The sequence below is a fragment of the Microtus pennsylvanicus genome, chromosome 8, assembly GCF_037038515.1.
Source record: "Microtus pennsylvanicus isolate mMicPen1 chromosome 8, mMicPen1.hap1, whole genome shotgun sequence".
In the NCBI taxonomy this organism is placed as follows: domain Eukaryota; kingdom Metazoa; phylum Chordata; class Mammalia; order Rodentia; family Cricetidae; genus Microtus; species Microtus pennsylvanicus.
Window position 1 is genome coordinate 14,333,041 of NC_134586.1, and position 18,834 is coordinate 14,351,874.

General features: G+C 43.8%; 1 protein-coding gene across 3 annotated transcripts in view; it reads left to right on the forward strand.

Moving 5' to 3' along the window:
- Grin2b (glutamate ionotropic receptor NMDA type subunit 2B) overlaps positions 1-18,834 on the forward strand; it is a 457,560-nt gene that overhangs the window by 416,976 nt on the left and 21,750 nt on the right. For all 3 annotated transcript variants that reach the window (XM_075982484.1, XM_075982485.1, XM_075982486.1), the window contains exons 11-13: positions 10,123-10,283; positions 12,031-12,218; positions 17,645-17,883. In XM_075982484.1, coding sequence (XP_075838599.1) covers positions 10,123-10,283; positions 12,031-12,218; positions 17,645-17,883 — 588 coding nt within the window. The remainder of the gene's footprint in view (positions 1-10,122; positions 10,284-12,030; positions 12,219-17,644; positions 17,884-18,834) is intronic.

Genomic DNA, 18,834 nt, shown 5'->3' on the forward strand with positions numbered 1-18,834 from the left:
ATTGATCAGATGGGTCCCCAGGACAGCAGATATGCACTTGTCCCCTGACCTGCCCTCCCCCCATCACCACTGGCCAGAGACCTCACCTGACAGAGTCCAACCTCCACCCCCACTTCCTGACTCAGAAGACATCAGTGCTTCCAGAAGCACTTGGTTCATCTACAGATGACTTCAGTGAGCAGCCTCCATGTATATGTCCTGTAGGACCTTTAGTAACCTCCTCCAATGGATCCAATCTGCTGGGACTCCTGGAGCAACAAATTTAGAACCTCAGATAGTAGTGACTTTATCTACATCTGCCACCCAAAACCTTCCTTAAGGCCATTGGTACTCATAGCTTCAAACAAAATCTGGAAAAAATCCCTGATCTCCCCCAGGCCATCTGGAAGCTGGAGTGTTGTGGGATTCAGCAGACTACTTTCCAACAGTCTTGCCTGAAAGTGGGTTGGAGGAGCTCAGCGGTGACTAGCTGTGACAGGGACTACTGAAGTATAAAACACAAACTCTCCATCCTCACGCCTCTGGCTCACTTCAACCCCGTGTTATCAGAATCATCCCCAACTCTGTCGCATTTCTGATGCCAAAGAAATATCTATACACATTGTCAAGTCCTAGATTTGACATGCTCTTATGGGATCTCAGCTCCGATACAGTTTTTGAGGAAAAATGAAAATGGTGCCAGGAAAGATGTCCTCAACTGACATCGGGACAAATTAACTCCTTGTCCCTGGGGACAACAGTCCAGCACTACATCTGAGCAACATCCCACTCGGCCATGTTGCGTGAGTCTGCATTAACCAGTAAGCATTTTAAATGGCGTGTGAGGCCTAATACACAGGATTCAATTCATTTCCTTATTAGATCATGCATATGGAGAGTTTATTTAGGGTCAGGGACTGTTCCAGAGCCTGGAATTACAATGAGTGCAACAGGAAAAATCACCGGGAGAAGGGAAGGAGGGCAGAAAAAAAGGAAACTGAAAAGAAAATGATGTGTAGTATTAGCAGGTCTCACCTCGTGGAGAGAAAAATCCAGTAAAGCAGAGGAAGTCGTTAGCAGGGCAGTCACGGTTTTCCCTCGGCACATGGGGTAGGCCTAGGAGTCTGGCTGACACAAATGCGGGAGACTGTCTTAGTTACCCGGGGCGTTCTTGGGCAGAGAAGAGGATGCTTGGGCAAAGACAACCTGGTGGGTTCTGGCAACTTCTAGGTGGTCTCCCAGGGCAACTAGGCATTAGAGGAAGAACAAGGAGAAGAGGTGGGTTCAGACTCCCTTCCCTCCCTGGCTCTCAACGTAAGGTTTCGTTCTGATGCCCATTTCCTTTGTCTTCCTGTTATGAAACAATAGTCCAAGTTCTTGGCCATTTTCTAGTAGACATTTCTTATATAGCCCCTCTCTTATCCCAGCTACACACTTACGTTGAGTCCTAATTCACCCAAATTCTGTGTCTTCCCTTGGCCTGTCTGTCAATGCACTCATGATGTGGCTTCCATCCGGGCACCAAATTCATATGCCATGTTTACATATACAAGCTTTCCTCCCACCTTCAGGGCGCACACTGTACTCATGGGCATCGATACCTTTGCTCATGATAGCCTGCTGCTCTGGTGTCTTCCACAAGCCAACAGTCAATCACGACAAGTGTGTAAAGGTTAATCCTTCAGTGATGAACACTGATGTGTAAGTGTAAGCCAAATAAACCCTTTCCTCCCCAACTGTTTTTTTAGTCATGGTGTCTCAGTGCAGCAATAGAAGAAACGCTAACTAAGACATCAATGATGATAATGACACGCAGAGTCAATAGTTTGAAAGCACTGTGTGGGTGGAAGGCAGTGTCAATAACAGGAGGGGGTAAGAGAAGAGGAAAGCTCAGGATAGGTAAAGAGGGTCTCTGTAGAATTTCCATCAGCACGCAGACTGCAGTCAGAAGCCACCATCTTTTCTCCTGAGGACCTAGAAGGGCTGAGTGGCATTTGGGCATTGATTCTCTTTGTTATTCAAATGTAGAACCAGAAGTAATGGGATGAATTATTTATACTGCGGGATTGTCACGCTCTGAAGACACAAAGCCCCCAGGTCCCTCATGGCAAGCAGGATAGCCTTGTGCAGAGTGTCCAGTCTGCAGTTCTGCAAGGTCATAGCTCTGGTTTGCACTGATCTGCACATGCTGATGGGACAGGCAGAAGGAGAAGAGCCATTTTCTGGGCTGGTCTTTACACTAAAGATACTTTCTCGGCCCCTCTATCTCAGTAGAGCCGCTCTCCCTGTGACCAAAGCTAATTGTGGTTAATTTTCTGTTAACTTCCAGAGGACAGGTGACTGGTGACAGGCCACTGAGCTAGAGGTCCATGGGTCCAAACAGCAGCCTGGACCACAGAGGCCACCTGCATTGAGGAGATTTGGAGTGTCGTCTCCAGTACTTCACTTTCCAGTGACCCTGAACCCTTCACAAATGGTTCCACTCTCACTTCAGGATGCTAATCGGGTTAGAGGGGAGTGTGCAAACAGCACCCCTGCCCTCTACCACTCCAAACTCCACTACCCTCTCTGCAGCTTCAGTCCGCCCCCTGCAGGAAGCCTTCCAGGAATCCTGACCTGGTGGCGGCTGATCTCATTCGGAATTTTTATGGTCACAGTAGATCCACGGTCTCCTGTGTTCAGTGTGCAGCATGCACCGTGCTTCATGGTTATGGACGGTAGAATATCATTGTGACCCTTTCTGTTGCTGAGATAAAACGGCTGATCAAGGCAACTTATAGACGGATTTACTTTGGTTATGGTTCCAAAGAGTTAGAGCTCATAATGCAAGGCAGAAGAACCACAAGCCCAAGGCGGAGAAAGAAGGAATTGGATTGGCAGGTGGAATTTTTACCTCTGAAGCCTACCCTCCATGGCATGCTTCAGGCAGACCAGGCTCCTAAACCTCCCTGAAATAACAGGATTAAGTATTTAAATGGGAGATATTCTCATTCAAGCCACAGCAAAACATGCCAAAAGCCTCACATTGTTTACACACACACACACACACACACACACACACACACACACACACACACACACACCTGCCCTGCACAGCTTCCATCAAAGCTCAGAGCTCAGATCTTTTCCAGCTCCTGCCTCTCAGTTCGGTCCTCCCAGCCTGGTGTAATGTGCTGGCTCTAGAGGACTCTTTCTCACACCAAGCCTGGTTTTGTCTTTCCTCCCAGGACACCACGACAATGGTCGTGATGATAATGACAGCAGTGGCCATGTTAACAGTAAGGGCACATCCGTATGCTTATCTCGTGCCAGACCCTCTACCGCTAGACGGCCCACTCAAGAGAACTAGCTGAATACTCACTCACACTTGGTGCACAGGGTACACTCCACAAGTCCGGGAACCGCCACACAGAGCTGGACATATCCTCAGGTAGAGGCCCCCCTGTTTATCATACCTCAATACAGCAGTTCTCAACCTTCCTAAAGCCGCGACCCTTTAATACAGTTCCTCATGCTGCGATGACCCCAACCATAAAATTATTTCTATTGCTATTTCAGAACTGTGATTTTGGTACTGTTATGAATTGTAATGTATAAATCTGTGTTTTCTGGTTGTCTTAGACAAACCTGTGAAAGGGTTGTTTAACCCCCAAGGGGTTGCTACCCATAGGTTGAGAGCCAGGGTCTTAGAGTGAGACCTCTAAACTCTACTGTATAGATGTCAGTTCCCTTTGGGAGCTGTTAGGCAATGCATCTCCCTTCATCATATCGGCCTTCAGCCTTATCTATAAGGCTCAAGCAAAGGAGAGGATACAGCTGGTCAGTTGGTGTGCCTGGGTTTTCTCGCTCTCTCTGCACCGAGTGGGTGTGGCTAGTATGTCTATACTGTGACTGTCTAGACACTGCTTTCCTTCTTCTGTCCAAGTGGACAGCTCTTCTGTGTCTCCCCCTGACTTGCCGTTTGCGATGTGCTCCCACAAGGCCCAGCTTCCCCGGGGCTCCTGTCACTTTGTGCATTGCCCTGAGTCACCAGTCTGGGCCTTTTAATTGGCCAGTTCCTGGGCCTCTTGTATGCTCCACATGTTCTTTGGATAACCAGTTCTTCTTATTCAGGTCTCAGCTCAAATGCTGCTTTCTCAGAGAGGCCTTTTGATGACAGGCAATCAAAGTCATTCTATATCATTACCGGGTTTCTCTTGTCGTGGAACGCTTTATTTTCACCATCTGAAACCAGGAACTCCTTGCTGGGAAGCTACCCAGGTGCTGAAGAGCTCAAAGCAGGAAATGCTTTATTGTATTGCAGTGTCTTGGGGATCAGATATCTGGGTAAAACTTGGCTGTGTGTGTCTTCTATTTTATGTGGCAAGGGTAAAGTCACCTGATCTTCACCTGGAAGCTAAGCTGAAAATGGCTGGGCTTGAGGGTCCAAAATGGCTTTATTGGGATCTCTGATACGCTGGCCAATCCCTTTGGGGGTCACTTCCCTTCAATCACTACAGCCTTGAATCAGGAAGAGGGAACATAGGGATATGATGTGACTGGCAAAATCTGTGTGGCTAACTTTAGCCTGCCACATATTTAAAACACATACATGCATGTATATGTGAGTCTTTATACATACATGCATGTCTGTATCTGTGTATGCTTGTATAAATATCACCCACCACTTCTCTTTGACGTGAGCTTCTTGATCTCATTTGGCAGTGCCGCATCCTCTGCACCTAGAACCCTGTCTATGCAGAATAAACACTTCCTGATTACAATATAAATGAAAGAATGGGGGGCTGGAGAGATGGCTCAGAGGTTAAGAGCATTGCCTGCTCTTCCAAAGGTCCTGAGTTCAATTCCCAGCAACCACATGGTGGCTCACAACCATCTGTAATGGGGCCTGATGCCCTCTTCTAGTCTGCTAGCACACAAACAAACAGAATATTGTATTCATAATAAATAAATAAATATTTTAAAAAAATGAAAGAATGCGTGCCAGGAGAAGCGAATGGCAGAACAATAAACACTTGGATGAACACTTACATTTCTGACTCTCCTGGGAGGTCAGCTCCTGCAAATAGGGCCTGATTCCTTTGTCTTTTCTTTATAACTTAATACAATCCTCTCCACTAATAGGTGCTTGGTAAATATTTGCCAAATGAACTGATGTATTCTAATTATCATAATAGAAGTTGAGGTGGTAATTTCCAGTATATACATAGGTGTTAAATGAGTGTGGATATTATTAACGGATAAAAAGAGAAAGCCCCACACTTAGGAAAATCAACGTGCATATTTATTTGACTGTAAGAAAACAAACTGGACTAGACAGTACCCCTTCCCTTGTTCCTTTTTTTTTTCATTGCCTCAAGCTCTGTAACAGACTCTTTCCTGAGGTGGTGGCAGCCAAACAGCCCCAGGGACCCATTTGGGGTAAGAGTGAGGACCTTCTCACCCTCAGTCCCTGTGTGACTGACAACCAAGGCCAATTCACTTTAAGGTCATTAAGATGGAGGCTGAGATGTGGATGTGAAGGGCTTCAGGGTGCCGATTCTGATGCATGCTTTCCAGGAAGAACAAGTGAGATTATATCTCTTAACATTCTGCTTTGGTGTTACCACATGTGCTATGAGCCTACAGTGATTGCCAGGAGCAAGCCTTGGATCCAGCAGAGAGGGTGGGAACAAGTAACCCTGACACCAGGAAAGGAAGGATAGCCTCCCAGGTGACCCCACCTAAGAGCATATGAGCTCACTTCCCAGGACGCCAGGGCAAAATAACTCTTGGCTGCATCCCGGCTGGCCATGGAAAATCTCAGCCTGTCCTTCTCTTTCAAACAGCTTTGAGCTATATTCTTGACTCTTCGGGACTTTGGTGTCTTCTTCTGTGAAATGGGCCCAATCCCTAAGGAGCCTCCTCTTCTTTATAGCCATCTCACTAGCTGGATCTGTGTTTCAGCAACCCCAGTCTGGGTGGAGCCTAGAGAGACTGAACTGAAGGAAGTGTTAGTGACCAATGGTGATTGTAAGGAATGCTGGTTTGTTTTAATTCACTAGTTTAAAATCAGACAGTTTTTAAATTAAATTGTTATTGGAGTCATATTTTTTAAGTTATTTGTCAAGGTCCTACCTGTTCTAATTTAGATTCTTCATGGTACACTTATTATTCTTCCACCATAACCCAAAGATCATCAACTCTCGTGGAGGTTAAACAGTAAGGCCTTGCACCTTGGGGTATGTTTTATCACAAGGGCATTTATCGAAATATCGAGGCATTTGGGAGTTTTCCTTTGCGTCGTCTCCATGGGTCTCCTTAAGCATAATGTTCCCTGCGAATGTGAATTTTAGTTAGGTTCAGGGCCCAATGACAGTCCTGAAGAGGTGTTTGATTTAAGCTCACTCTCAAGCTAAACAAGAACTTTCAAAGGAGAAGGCAAGCTTATGGGTACATCAGCTCTGGCTAATTCTGAGCCCATGTCCTCCCTGTTGGCCCCTGGACTGGCCTAGTTTTAGGGGCAGATTAGAGAATAAGACTTGAGTCTGTGGGAACACTGCCTCACACAGGGCAGTTTTAGGTACTGGAACTTTGCTGCCCCAGAAGCAGCTAACAGTTTCGAGTTTCATGCAGTATTAAGTACTTTCCTATTTATTATCTAATAAAATAACATTTTCAGAAATAAATGGAACATAGCAAGACTGAAGAACTTGCACATGTTCATGTTCCTGTAACAGGCATGAACCAGGGCTTAATTCAATCCCAACTGCCTCAAGCTAAACTCTGTTCAGAGGACGGTCCCCTCCATCCTTCCCATTGCAGTCTAGGTTTGCTTGTCGGGGTATGTGCTCACGAAGATGCCTTAAACGGTCCAAGTCTTGTTCCATTATCATCTAATTTGTTTTTTAAATAGCTTTAATTCATTTCCAGATACTTCATCCCAGTTGGTGGCTTGCCTTTTCATGGTCATAACTGCATCTTTTAAGGAGAAGTTCTGAATCTTGAGGAACTTTAATTTATCTTTATTCCCTCTGCTGGTGGGTTGTACACATAACGTATAGGCTTCGTCTAATTCTAGGCTACAAAAATGGTCTCATATAGCTCCTCCTGAAATTTTTACAACTCCGAGGTAATTGCTATTGATCTTGGGAGGTGAGGGATAAGGTTTGCTCTGTACAGGAACATCTAATTATCTTCAGAGCATTTGTTGAAGGCTAGCTTATCTCCATTGAACGGCCTTCGCCTGTGTTTGCGCATGTCTGTGGGCAGCCACTCCATTCTGCCCACCTTCCCCTTCAGCTTCTTTGCACCATTGCTGTAATGGCCTGGAGCTCTTCAGCGTGTCCTCACATCCTCCAGTGATGCCCTTCTCCTTGAAAATGGCGTCTGCTATTCTAGGTCTATATTTTTTTATGTTTGATTTAGTGATGGATGTGATTGTAAAACAGCATAGAGAACTTAAAAGATCATTTCAAACATAAAGAGCATGGTACAAAGTTAGAAACATCTTGGCTTGTGACTCCATCAGGAAGTAGGAACATTGGGCACAGAATTCCAGTGAGTTAATCAAAAATTATCCCATGTACCTTGCATACCTTGTTTTAAAAAATACTTAGATGATAATAATTTATCTTAAATCTGAATTGGATGTAGTTCCAGTATCAACAGTTCTTCAGAAACTGATATGGAACAATGTCTTAGTCAACGTTTGTATCTATCGTCATTGTCCCAGCCAAATGCAGATTTACAGATGAGGGAGTTCATTTGACTACACTGGCTGCTACCTCCCATGCTAGCTTTGAGTTTGGGGAAGGGCTTTCTTCAGACTTATGGGGAGTTCTATTTGACAGTAATGTGTGAAGTGTTCTGGTATCTGTCTCTTTTATTAAAGCGCAACCTTGTTTACTGTAAGTTCACTGTCTGCCGGGCACAGTGAGGGGTCACTCTTAATTAGGCCAGAGAAACACTGATGATAGTGGCCACCGCTGCCACTGGGTGCTGTTGAGAAAATTACCCTCCCTGGGCCCTGTTTCATCATTTGTCCAACGAGAGGTTTAAGCTTTGAGTGGACAACTCAACTCTAAAGTCCTCTGATTCTTCTTCTATCTTTATTTGCTTAAAAATTGTAACCTTTTAAAAAAAAACAAACAGAGGATATTAATGATATAAATCATGCTGATCACAAAAGGCAACTTTTCCAGTTGGGAAGTCTGGTCTTTTGAGGTCCCTACACACCCCATGACCACAGTGTGGCTCTTTGACTCTGCTCTTACCTGTGACCAACACAACAACTCGGTTGCTGAGATGGCACCTTGCGCAATGATAATCTATAGCCCTGGAAGCCCTCACATTACAAGAATGGCCACTGAGCCTGGGGTGTTTTAAAAGCTCAGTGGTCCCCCAGGTTGATGGGCTAGGTTTTCAAACACAGCTCCACGATAACGGTACAGTATTGAAACCAAGAGGGACTTAAACTTCTTCACTGTCCTGAGTAATCCAAGGCACAGTTTTATGCCCATATTCTGTGTCATCTTAGCTATATTCACACGGCAAGAATATTAAACAACCTGCTGCTTATCAGCAAACAAAATTAAAATGTACATGAGTTTAAAACAACATAGGAGCATTACTGAGCACCTATGGTCTTAGCTTGCTTTCCATTGCTATGGTAAAGACCCTGACCAAGGACCATGTGGGCAAGTAGGGAATTCTTTGGCTTATATGTCCCAATCATGGTCCATCAATGAGGGAAACCAAGGCAGAAACTCCTGGAGGCAGGAACTGGAGGACAAACCAGGGAGGAGTGCTACTTACTGGCTTCTTCTCCATTGCTTTTCCATGTTTGTTTGTTTTCTTTATAAAAACCCAGGACCCCCTGTGCAAGAGCGGCACCGCCCATAGCGAACTAGGCCCTCCAGCATTAATTACTAACCAAGAAAATACCTTACAGACCTGCCTACAGGGCAATCTGCTTGTGTCACGCCACCCTGTTGTGTAGCGGGTACTGCCAAGCATGTCTCTCGCATTGTGTGAAGTCCGTCACAGCCTTAAAAGCTGGGCACCGCCCACTCTTTCTTTTGGAGGAAGACATGTGGCACATTTTCTGTTAATGACCAGAGTCATGAAATAGTAAGTGGCGAAGCTGGTCTTCATGTCTGTTTCAACCTCAAGCTTAAACTAGTAATGAGCACATCAAAAACAAGTTCTCAGTACTTAGCCGGTGCATTTCAGGAGGTGTCGAATTTATGGGATGAGCCGTAGCCCTCAAAACCAGAATAAAAGTACTGATGGATCACTTTGGGGTCGATTTGATAGAAGGGGGAATTCACAGGAGGTTTCCCAAAGCAGTTGCTGTGAGCTATATTTTGAAATGAAGGGTATGAATTGCCCCAAAGAGAAAGGTGAGTTTCTGTAAAAGAGATGGATTCGGCGAAGCTGTGAAAATACAAATGGCCAAATTATATGCTCTGGAAGCAACATTAAGACCTAACTCACTGCAGGGTAATAAAACTGATGTCATAGGGATAGAATCCAAGAAATTTCAGTTCTGGTGCTAGGTGCTGGAGATACACTCTCGGAATTTAAGTATGAAGGGAACATGGTTAAAATGACACGGGGTTTGCAAGTTATCCAGTAGCCGGTATCAGATCGGTGGAATTTTGAGTGCTTTGAAGGTCAAGAGCAAAATCTCTTAGCAAAATGTACTTGATATTCAAACACTATCTTCATGAATATAATGCTGTGTGACCTTAATTGTTCAATGACAGTGTATTAAGAGGCCTAGGAGGAGATTTTAGACAATTTTTGGAAATAAAGCTGGCTAATCTACCATGGTCAAACTGGATCACACCACTTTCAGGCCTATCACCGCTGGTATTGTGCTGTGTGCAAGGAAGGAACACACAGGGTTATGGATTAAACTCGGGGTTGGGCGAGTAGAAATCTTTTAACAATACGTCTTAAATTGAGTTGAATTGAAGTCCACTTCCAGAAGGCAATTACTGCTCCTGCATGAGGACTAATGTGTTTGGTGAATTAGAGCTGGTTCCTTCCCATTATAAACTCACTAATGCTGACTTAATGTCTCTTCACATTTTTCTAAAGCATTTCTTCCTTTCCCTGTCTCTGTCTGTCTCTCTCTCTCTGTCTTTCTCTCTCCAGTTCCAGAGACCTAATGACTTTTCACCCCCTTTCCGCTTTGGGACTGTGCCCAATGGCAGCACAGAGAGGAATATCCGCAATAACTATGCAGAAATGCATGCCTACATGGGAAAGTTCAACCAAAGGGGTGTAGATGATGCATTGCTCTCCCTGAAAACGGGGTAAGAATGGCCTCCGAGCTCAGAGTGATATGTTTCTCCCATCCATTAGACACAGATTGAACTGGTACCATAATCATTAAATCAAACACTGCTGCCAAGTTAAATTTGACAGTGCCATCCCAACCATTGTACAAAAGTGCTTATTCTGTTCCTTACTTCTGTGTTACCATCCTGCAAATTGTTTTCTGCTTGCATGAATGTGGCCACGGAGTAGAAATGAAACCCATGGACGTGTAGAGGGAAGAATCAAGGAGAGAGCTCATGTATGTTACACATGGGATGGAAAAGCCTATTCTGGGATCCACAGACAAGGGAGAAATAAAAGAAGAAGCATGCAAAAGTTTTTAGATGACAACAGCTAAGAGTGTGTTGGCTGAGCTCCAATCCCAGCTTTGGTTATCCTTCCTCATTGCCCGTCTCTGTGCCTCCGCTGCTCACAAACTGTAGATGGACTGTCACGGAGCTCACCGGGCACACTTGTCCTTTTGTTTGAAAGCCATCAACACTGGGCATTGGAAATGTTGAGATTTGGAGGCTAATAGGTCACACCGCTGTTTCCCTTCGTTCTGTGATGGCTACCAGCCCGTGGACCTTGTTCGGTCACCCTTGCACCACAAGGTCTTCAAGCACCATCTAGATGTGTGGATGCTTAAAATACTGTAAGATGCAATCTTGCTGCTCTAAACAAAGTCACAAGAGACTTCAGAAGATGAGGTCTGAAGCCAGGGTAGGGGAACTCCCGGTAGTTCAAACCGTGGGACACCCATAGCTCCCAGTTACACCAGATGTTTGGCAAGCCACCAATCAATATTTTTTAATAAGATGCATTTTATAAAATGTCCTGTGACTTTTCAGGTCAGAAAGGACTTGCTTTTTTTTTTTCTTAAAGAAGCACAAAGATCTCCAACTTATAAATGTTTGGCTGGGGCTGGCTGGGCCGGGGGCTGCATGTTCTGCTTCGTTTTGGGCCTGTCACTTGCATGGCTTCATCCGAGCTGCTTCCTCTGCCTTTAATGTACGGACATGTTGGTTTGAAACAATCTGCATGCCTTCCTGCTCTTAGCCAGGATCTTTTCTCTATGTAACCCGTCTTCGCAAAGCTCCATGTCTCACACCATGTTCCTGTAGGTTTAGGAATTTGAATGATCTTGCTGATTCTGTATGTCATCTTCTCCTGCAGTGTTTTCCATTCACTTCCCCACAAGCTTGGGCTGTCATTCACCACTAGGGCCCCTCAAAGCAAAGTCTTATAAGACAAGACAATAGTGAAACCTTTCTGACCACCAAAATAGCCATGCATCTCCTGAAGCATGTCCACCTACACTTTCCCCCACTCTGGACTGTAATGAACTGAGAAATGAAAAACGTTATATAAATCTTACCCATGCTATTTGTTATCATTGTGGTGCTTACTTTCCATTATTTCTGTTATTATTTTTATTGATTGCTTTTTACTCCTTCTCCTTTTCAGACACAGCTTATGAGTTGGCCTCGGGCCCAACTTATATTCTTATCATTCCTAGTGGGAGGGGAAAAATAAATGACTCTTTTGAACCTGAAGTCCCATCAAGAGCAACAGCCTGGGACACAGGCTTTAGGCTCTGACAATAGGCCAACATGAGCCTAACTGGGATCCAGGCTTCCACGTAGCTTCTGGAACTGCACCATTCATACTAATGGCCCAATAGGTAGTTCTGTTGTGTAATTTCCTCCTTGGTATTTGTTGGTTCCTTTCTTTTCCATGCAGGAAGCTTGATGCTTTCATCTACGATGCAGCAGTGCTCAACTACATGGCCGGAAGAGATGAAGGCTGCAAGCTGGTGACCATTGGCAGCGGCAAGGTCTTTGCATCCACTGGCTATGGCATTGCTATCCAGAAAGATTCCGGGTGGAAGCGCCAGGTGGACCTTGCTATTCTGCAGCTGTTTGGAGACGGTGAGTTAAAGAGAGGGGAAATGTTCACTTGGCCTCAACCCACGGCCATTTTGAAATAGCAACCTTTCTTCTCGGGGTATCCAAAACAGCTTGTCACAGGATATGATAAGAGCCCTTTTTAGACCTGCTAGGACCGCCATAACCAATGACATGGATGGAGTAGCATAAACAGTAGGGTTCATCGTGTTGAAATTCTGGGCACTATAGCTAGCTTCACTTGAAAGTGGTAAAGGAGAATCCTCATGCTTCTCTATAGCATAAATCCTAACTGCTCTCAAAAATAAAAACCCAGAGTCAGATATCAGGACAAATGCTGAAAGATCAGAGAAGTGAAGGAGCCAGCCACTAGAGAGATTTTTTTTTTTTTACCTTTACTGAGTCCTCAGACTGAAGGGGGCAAGATCCTGTCTCCAAGAACCTACCGATTAAATGTGCTGAGCTCCTGTCTCCTCCCGCCTTATAGTCCTCTCTCTGCCCAGGGTGGTATTGAACTCACAGAGATCCATCTGTGTCTGACTCCTCAGTGCTGGGATTAAAGGTGTGTACCACCACTGCCTGTCCTCTATGGCTCGTTAGTGTGGCTATCTCTGCATTCCAATCTTCAGGAAAGCTTTATTTGTTACAGCACAAACAAAATACCACCACACTTGTCACATGTCTTTTGATGGCTTGTGGTTCTGCTTGGTCTTCTTTGACCTGTGAAGGCACCACTTAGGTCTCTACTTTCATTCTTCCTGGGTATGTGTTTCTGTTTGATGTTCATCTCTCTCTGAATTTGTCCTTTTCTTAAGGCCAATCATATGAGATTAGGGGCCCACTGTGTCCCAGTGTGACCTCACTATGATAAATTACATCTTCAATGACCCTATTTCCAAAACATCTACATCCATAGCTACCAGTAGTTATTGTTGACTGAGGTTTTCTGTCCTGCCCAGTTCCCACAGTCGCTGAGTCCCAAAGAAGCACACAGAAGTCTACATTAGTTATAAACTGATTGGACTAGTAGCTCAGACTTCTTATTAACTCGTATAACTTATATTAGCCTATTATTCTTGTTTATGTTAGTCACATGGCTCGGTACCTTATTCAGCGAGGCAGTTACATCTTGCTTCTTCTGTGACTGGGTCAGGACTGCAGACCAAGCTTTCCTCTTCCCAGAATTCTCTTGTTCTTGTTGACCCACCTCTACTTCCTGTCTGGTTGTCCCACCTATACTTCCTGCCTGGCTACTGGCCAATCAGTGTTTATTTAAAATATAATTGACAGAATGTAGACCATTGTTCCACAACACTCCGCCCTCTTTAAAAAAAAAACAAGAACTCTGAGTCTAATATCCTTTGTTTAGCTTTTCTCCTGACCATTTTCCATAGTCCATTTCATAGTTTTCCAGGCTACTTTCTACTGGTTAGGGGTGCTGATAATCTTATGGGGACCTAAAGAAAATTTAGAATTATGATCAAGTCCTGACTGGAGTATGCTGTGAGGCTTGATCATCTTAGGCAGCAGTCTTGAATCTGTTCTGGATGTAGAACTCAGATATCTGGGCCATCCACTTCTATCTGAGATTTCCCAGGTGGTCTTCCTTGATCAAACCTGATTTTTCTTAATTCAGAATGAATCCATAGCCTCTCATTTTGTGTGAAAACAAAAGCAAAACCTCTTCTCCAAAGTAACATATCCTTTATTCAATTTTGAAGTCAAGGCATTTACAAAATATTTATGTTTTATTAATCCAGTAGCATTTATATTTAAATGTCTTTTAACAGCTGTTGCTCCTTCCTCAGCATTCAAACAATTCAAAGAGAAAATAATAACATACAGTATCCAGACTCTCTGTGTGTTTTCTATCTTTACATGGCTTTATTTTAAACTCTATTTCTTTTATTTTTAATTTTTGACTTTTTGAGACAGGGTTTCTCTATGTATCTTTGTCCTGGAACTCACTCTGTAGACCAAGCTATCCTTGAACTCACAGAGATCTACCTGCCTCTGCCTCCCAAATCCTGGGATTAAAGGTATATGCCACCATACCCAACTACTCTGTTTATTTCTTATTTTAAGGACCTTAACCTTTTTCTTTTCTTTCCCAAGTCTGCATATATTTTTAACACGCTGTAAAACATTTAGAGGTTTTCTCCATCTTTGAATCTCTCTTTACTATCTCTGTCTCTTTTTCTGACCACATGAGTCTTTAATTTGCTAAGCAATATGGAGAGGATTAAAGCCGTGGCTTTGATGGCTAGATCCAGCCCATTCTTTAGCTTTCTGAGATTCTAGCCTCATGGCAGAGGTACAGGCTATAGCCATGTTTATTGCTACAACTCTTTGGCATTTCAGTGTCCCTGCCACCAAGCAAGGTGCGACAGTGTGTCCACAAACAATATTTAAATGCTCTTTAGCCAGACATCCTGCCTGAAAGAGTCAGAGTTTGTACTAGCAGGACAGTCCAGAAATCCAGTATTTTAAAACAATGTGGCTTTTCTCCTTTTATGGCTGAAAACCAAAAAGCACATGGTCAGCTTTTCATCAACGCCACTTAAGTGTTTCATGGCAGGACCTCTTAAAAGAGCTGCAAAGCTTTTCAGCTAAAGCTGAGTCAGGAAGCCTCTCTTAAATGAGCACTCTTGCCTCTAGCAAGCAGAACCCATCTGAGAAAATGTTGCTATCAATAAGCCATGCTTAACTCTATTCTTCTTTGTCCAGATTTACTTCCCAAGCTCTATCAGACTTTATGTGGATGTAGTTGTCCATGTGTCCATTTGTTGACTGAGGTTTTCTGTCCTGCCCAGTTCCCACAGTCATTAAGTCCCAAAGAAGCACACAGAAGTCTACATTAGCTATAAAGTGATTGGCCTAGTAGCTCAGACTTCTTATTAACTTGTATAACTTATATTAGCCTATTATTCTTGTCTATATTTGCCACGTGGCTCGGTACCTTATTCAGCAAGGCAGTCACATCTTGCTTCCTTTTGAGACTGGGTCAGGACTCCAGACCAAACTTTCCTCTTCCCAGGATTCTCCTGTTCTTTTTGACCTGCCTCTACTTCCTGTCTGGTTGTCCTGCCTCTACTTCCTGCCTGGCTACTGGCCAATCAGCATTTATTTAAAGTATAATTGACAGACTATAGACTATTTTCCCATACCAAGATATATATTTAGCAACTGGTAACTTGTAAGTTCAATATATAAATCACAAGGGAACATACTTGCACTAGGTAAAAGATGAAGAAAGGGATTAAAGTAGCTGGTGACAGGGTACATTTGAAGATTGTGTGGTATAAGGAAGCCTTCAGGGATGCAGTAGGCTACAGTTAGATGCCTCAGATAGAACTCCATGTTTCTACTCTTAACAAAACTGTAGCCCAAAACTGTAGGGTGGTATTCTATATGTTCCCAGAGAAATGAGTATGTGGCTTTTTCCTCATCCTCCACTCTGCCCTGCCTTGATGGTCATGGCTGAAAAGGTGGAGGGAGATGTAGTTACCAGACAGTACTTTACTGTGTCTTTCCAGGGGTGGACTAAACACTGAGAAAGTTTGCTTCATTAAGCTACTATCTTTTGAATTTCTCTTCCCTTTCTTATGCAAAGCATCAACTCTTCCCATCAGTCCTCACACACAAACTAATCCAGATGCAGATGAGTCTCCCTCTGCATGGTTCTCCAGCTCATCAGCCATGTGGGTTTATCAATTATGACTGTAGGACCGTTGTTTGTCAGGGAAGACATCAGAGGCAAATCCAGAGGTGGGCTTCCAGATTACAGCTGGATCTGGCTGCTGCAGTAGTTAGGAAAAGCATTGTTTATTCAAAGAAGGGAATAAAAGTGAGTAGTTCCCATCAGGAAGAGCAGGGGTTTGTAACTGGGGAGTTGGCAAACCATGTTGGTGGAACCACTAGTCATAGCCAAATAGCTCCTTAGTCTATAACCAAGTACATCAGTAGAGAGGTCTTCAGCTTTCACTGGGCCATGCAAAGTTCAGACTTTCATCCAAACCAGAATCCTCTGACCAGTATCCTTCATGAGACTTCTAGAATTTCATTTGTGTGAAATTAGTGACATTCTAGGGTATACGCTTTATTTCATCTTCTTTTTTGTCTAAGAGTTTCTACTGACTAACGTCTACATGACTCCTCTTTTGCTTTTCATATTTTTCTCTATAAGAGATTGTGGGAGCCCATGTGATTCAGTTTCCATCTGAAGTCCATTCTGACTTATATGTCATTTGGGTTCAAGCTTGCCTGCTCTGCATTATCCAGTAACCTTGAGAGCTGTGAGAGAATTCTGATTTAGCCTGTGAGAAAAGAACACTCTATCTAGAAGACAGTCTACTACTGATGACAAACCTTGGAAACATCAAGATAGAAAGTAAGGCTGCTCCCAAGCAGCAAACGCCAGTTAGTTAGGAGGTTGCTCACTCAAGGACAGAAATGATCTTGTTAGACACTGACTGACCATCTGTGCTGTGCTTTGTTCTGCTTTTGTATATACGCAAGTTCTGAAATAAACTCTGGGCTATCTGGCTCTTTCAGCATGCTCAAACAGACCTCCTGATTCTATCCTGTATTTTCTGTCTCTGTTCCTTTCATCTGACATTTCCTCAGTCTTGACGACCCCCAATCCAGGAACCCTAGCTGGCTTTGTAGGAGCTGGCTCCTTCAAGAGATCTGTAATTCTGAGAGACCATAGCAATTCAATCTCTCTCCAATCTCTTTCAACCTCTCCTTCCCCAATCTAATCTGCTCTGTATAAATCCCATCTTTTGCCCATTTGATTATGCTATCCCCACTGTTTATAAAATAAAGGACTGAGTATTTAACCTCAGAATGCATGCATTAGATTTTTATTAAGCTTTCTTGCTGAGCATCATTCTGTTTGAATTGTTTATTTATTTATTTGTTTGTTTGTTATTTTTGCCTCTCCCTAAGCCCCTGTTTCCCACCTCTTCCCCTTTGATTATGCTAGTCCTGCAATCTGGAATGCTTTTATGTACAACATACATTAAAAATCCATTCCCACTCTCAGGTTCTCTCTCTTCTCTCTCTCTCTCTCTTTTTTTCCTCTCTCTCCATATTGACCACTTTGCCCACAAACTGTTGTTTCTAATTTGAACCCTTGTTCTTTGCATATCGTATTGTGGGGAACACCGAACACTGAGATGCCAGTTTTCACGGGATAAAGGAGAGCCACAGGGAATTTCCATGGCCTTGTATCATCTATGGTTCATTCGTTACAATTTCACTGAATACAAGGGGTATACTGATGAGTTGAGATGTAATGATATTAATAAAAAGTATTCATTTTCTCTCTTGTTTGCATCTCTTTCTGTCATGTTTTGACCCCCTTCAACTCTCTTCCTGTTTTCTCTCCCCTTTTCTCCCCCCCCCCCCCCCCGCTTTATCTGTTTCCTTCTGTGCCCTCTTTCCAGGGGAGATGGAAGAACTGGAAGCTCTCTGGCTCACTGGCATTTGCCACAACGAAAAGAACGAGGTTATGAGCAGCCAGCTGGACATCGACAACATGGCAGGCGTCTTCTATATGTTGGGGGCCGCCATGGCTCTCAGCCTCATCACCTTCATCTGTGAACATCTGTTCTATTGGCAGTTCCGGCATTGTTTCATGGGTGTCTGTTCTGGCAAGCCTGGCATGGTCTTCTCCATCAGCAGAGTAAGTGTTTTGACGTGGAAACCTAGAGCTTGTTGAGGACGGTTAAGCCTTGTTCTGTGCCAAGCAGAGAGACCCAAGAGAGTGCTCATTGCAGACTTATGTGGCTAAAGCATGAAGCCACATCATATGCTCGTCCCCAGGAATCTGTGTGAGGGAAAGCTGAGCGTTTCTAAGACAGGTAGTGCTGTTTCCTTCCATCTGAGACTCAGATGTTCGATTCACAGTTTAAAAAAGGTGGATCTTGCAACACAGAAAATTTGAAATTTCCCCATTATCTTTTTACATCACCATCAATTGATTCTGTATAGACTGCATTAATCACTTGATCCTTAAATAGGAAGGTGTAACATATCTTAGTCTGACACTTGAAGGCAAATTGCCCGTGGTCTTACTGTTCTTAGATATTAACCACGTGTGAGGTATGGGAAATTGAAGAGCCTAAAGGTTGGGTGTGGTGGCACATGCCTATAATACCAACGCTGGAAGAATGAAACAAGAGGATCACAGGGGTGTGTATGGGAATGTGCGTGTCACTGACACAAATAACATTTAAAAGAAGCTAACAGAACCCAAGTCTTGACTTATAAGAAAATTATATTCCAGAAATTTGCCTAACTGGGGCAAGACTCCAGGCTAGGTTAGGAATCCTTATTTCCAGTTCAGAGTGAGGTATCAGGAAGACAATTGGGTTTTGAGATCTTCATTTCCAGTTCAAAGTGAGGTATTGGGGAAATAGTTGGGCATATGAACCTCAGATCACAGAGGGGATTGTTTTAAAGGGTAGGAGTCTCCTGGCTTGGCTAATGCAGCTGAGGGACTCACACACGAGTGGTGAACTCGCATGACCTTTGTGGATTGAGGACTGTGCTCCGTATATAACCAACCTTGACTCAAATGGAGCTGTGAAAGGGAATGGATTTCTCATTAAGTTGTTTCATTCTCTGGTCATTT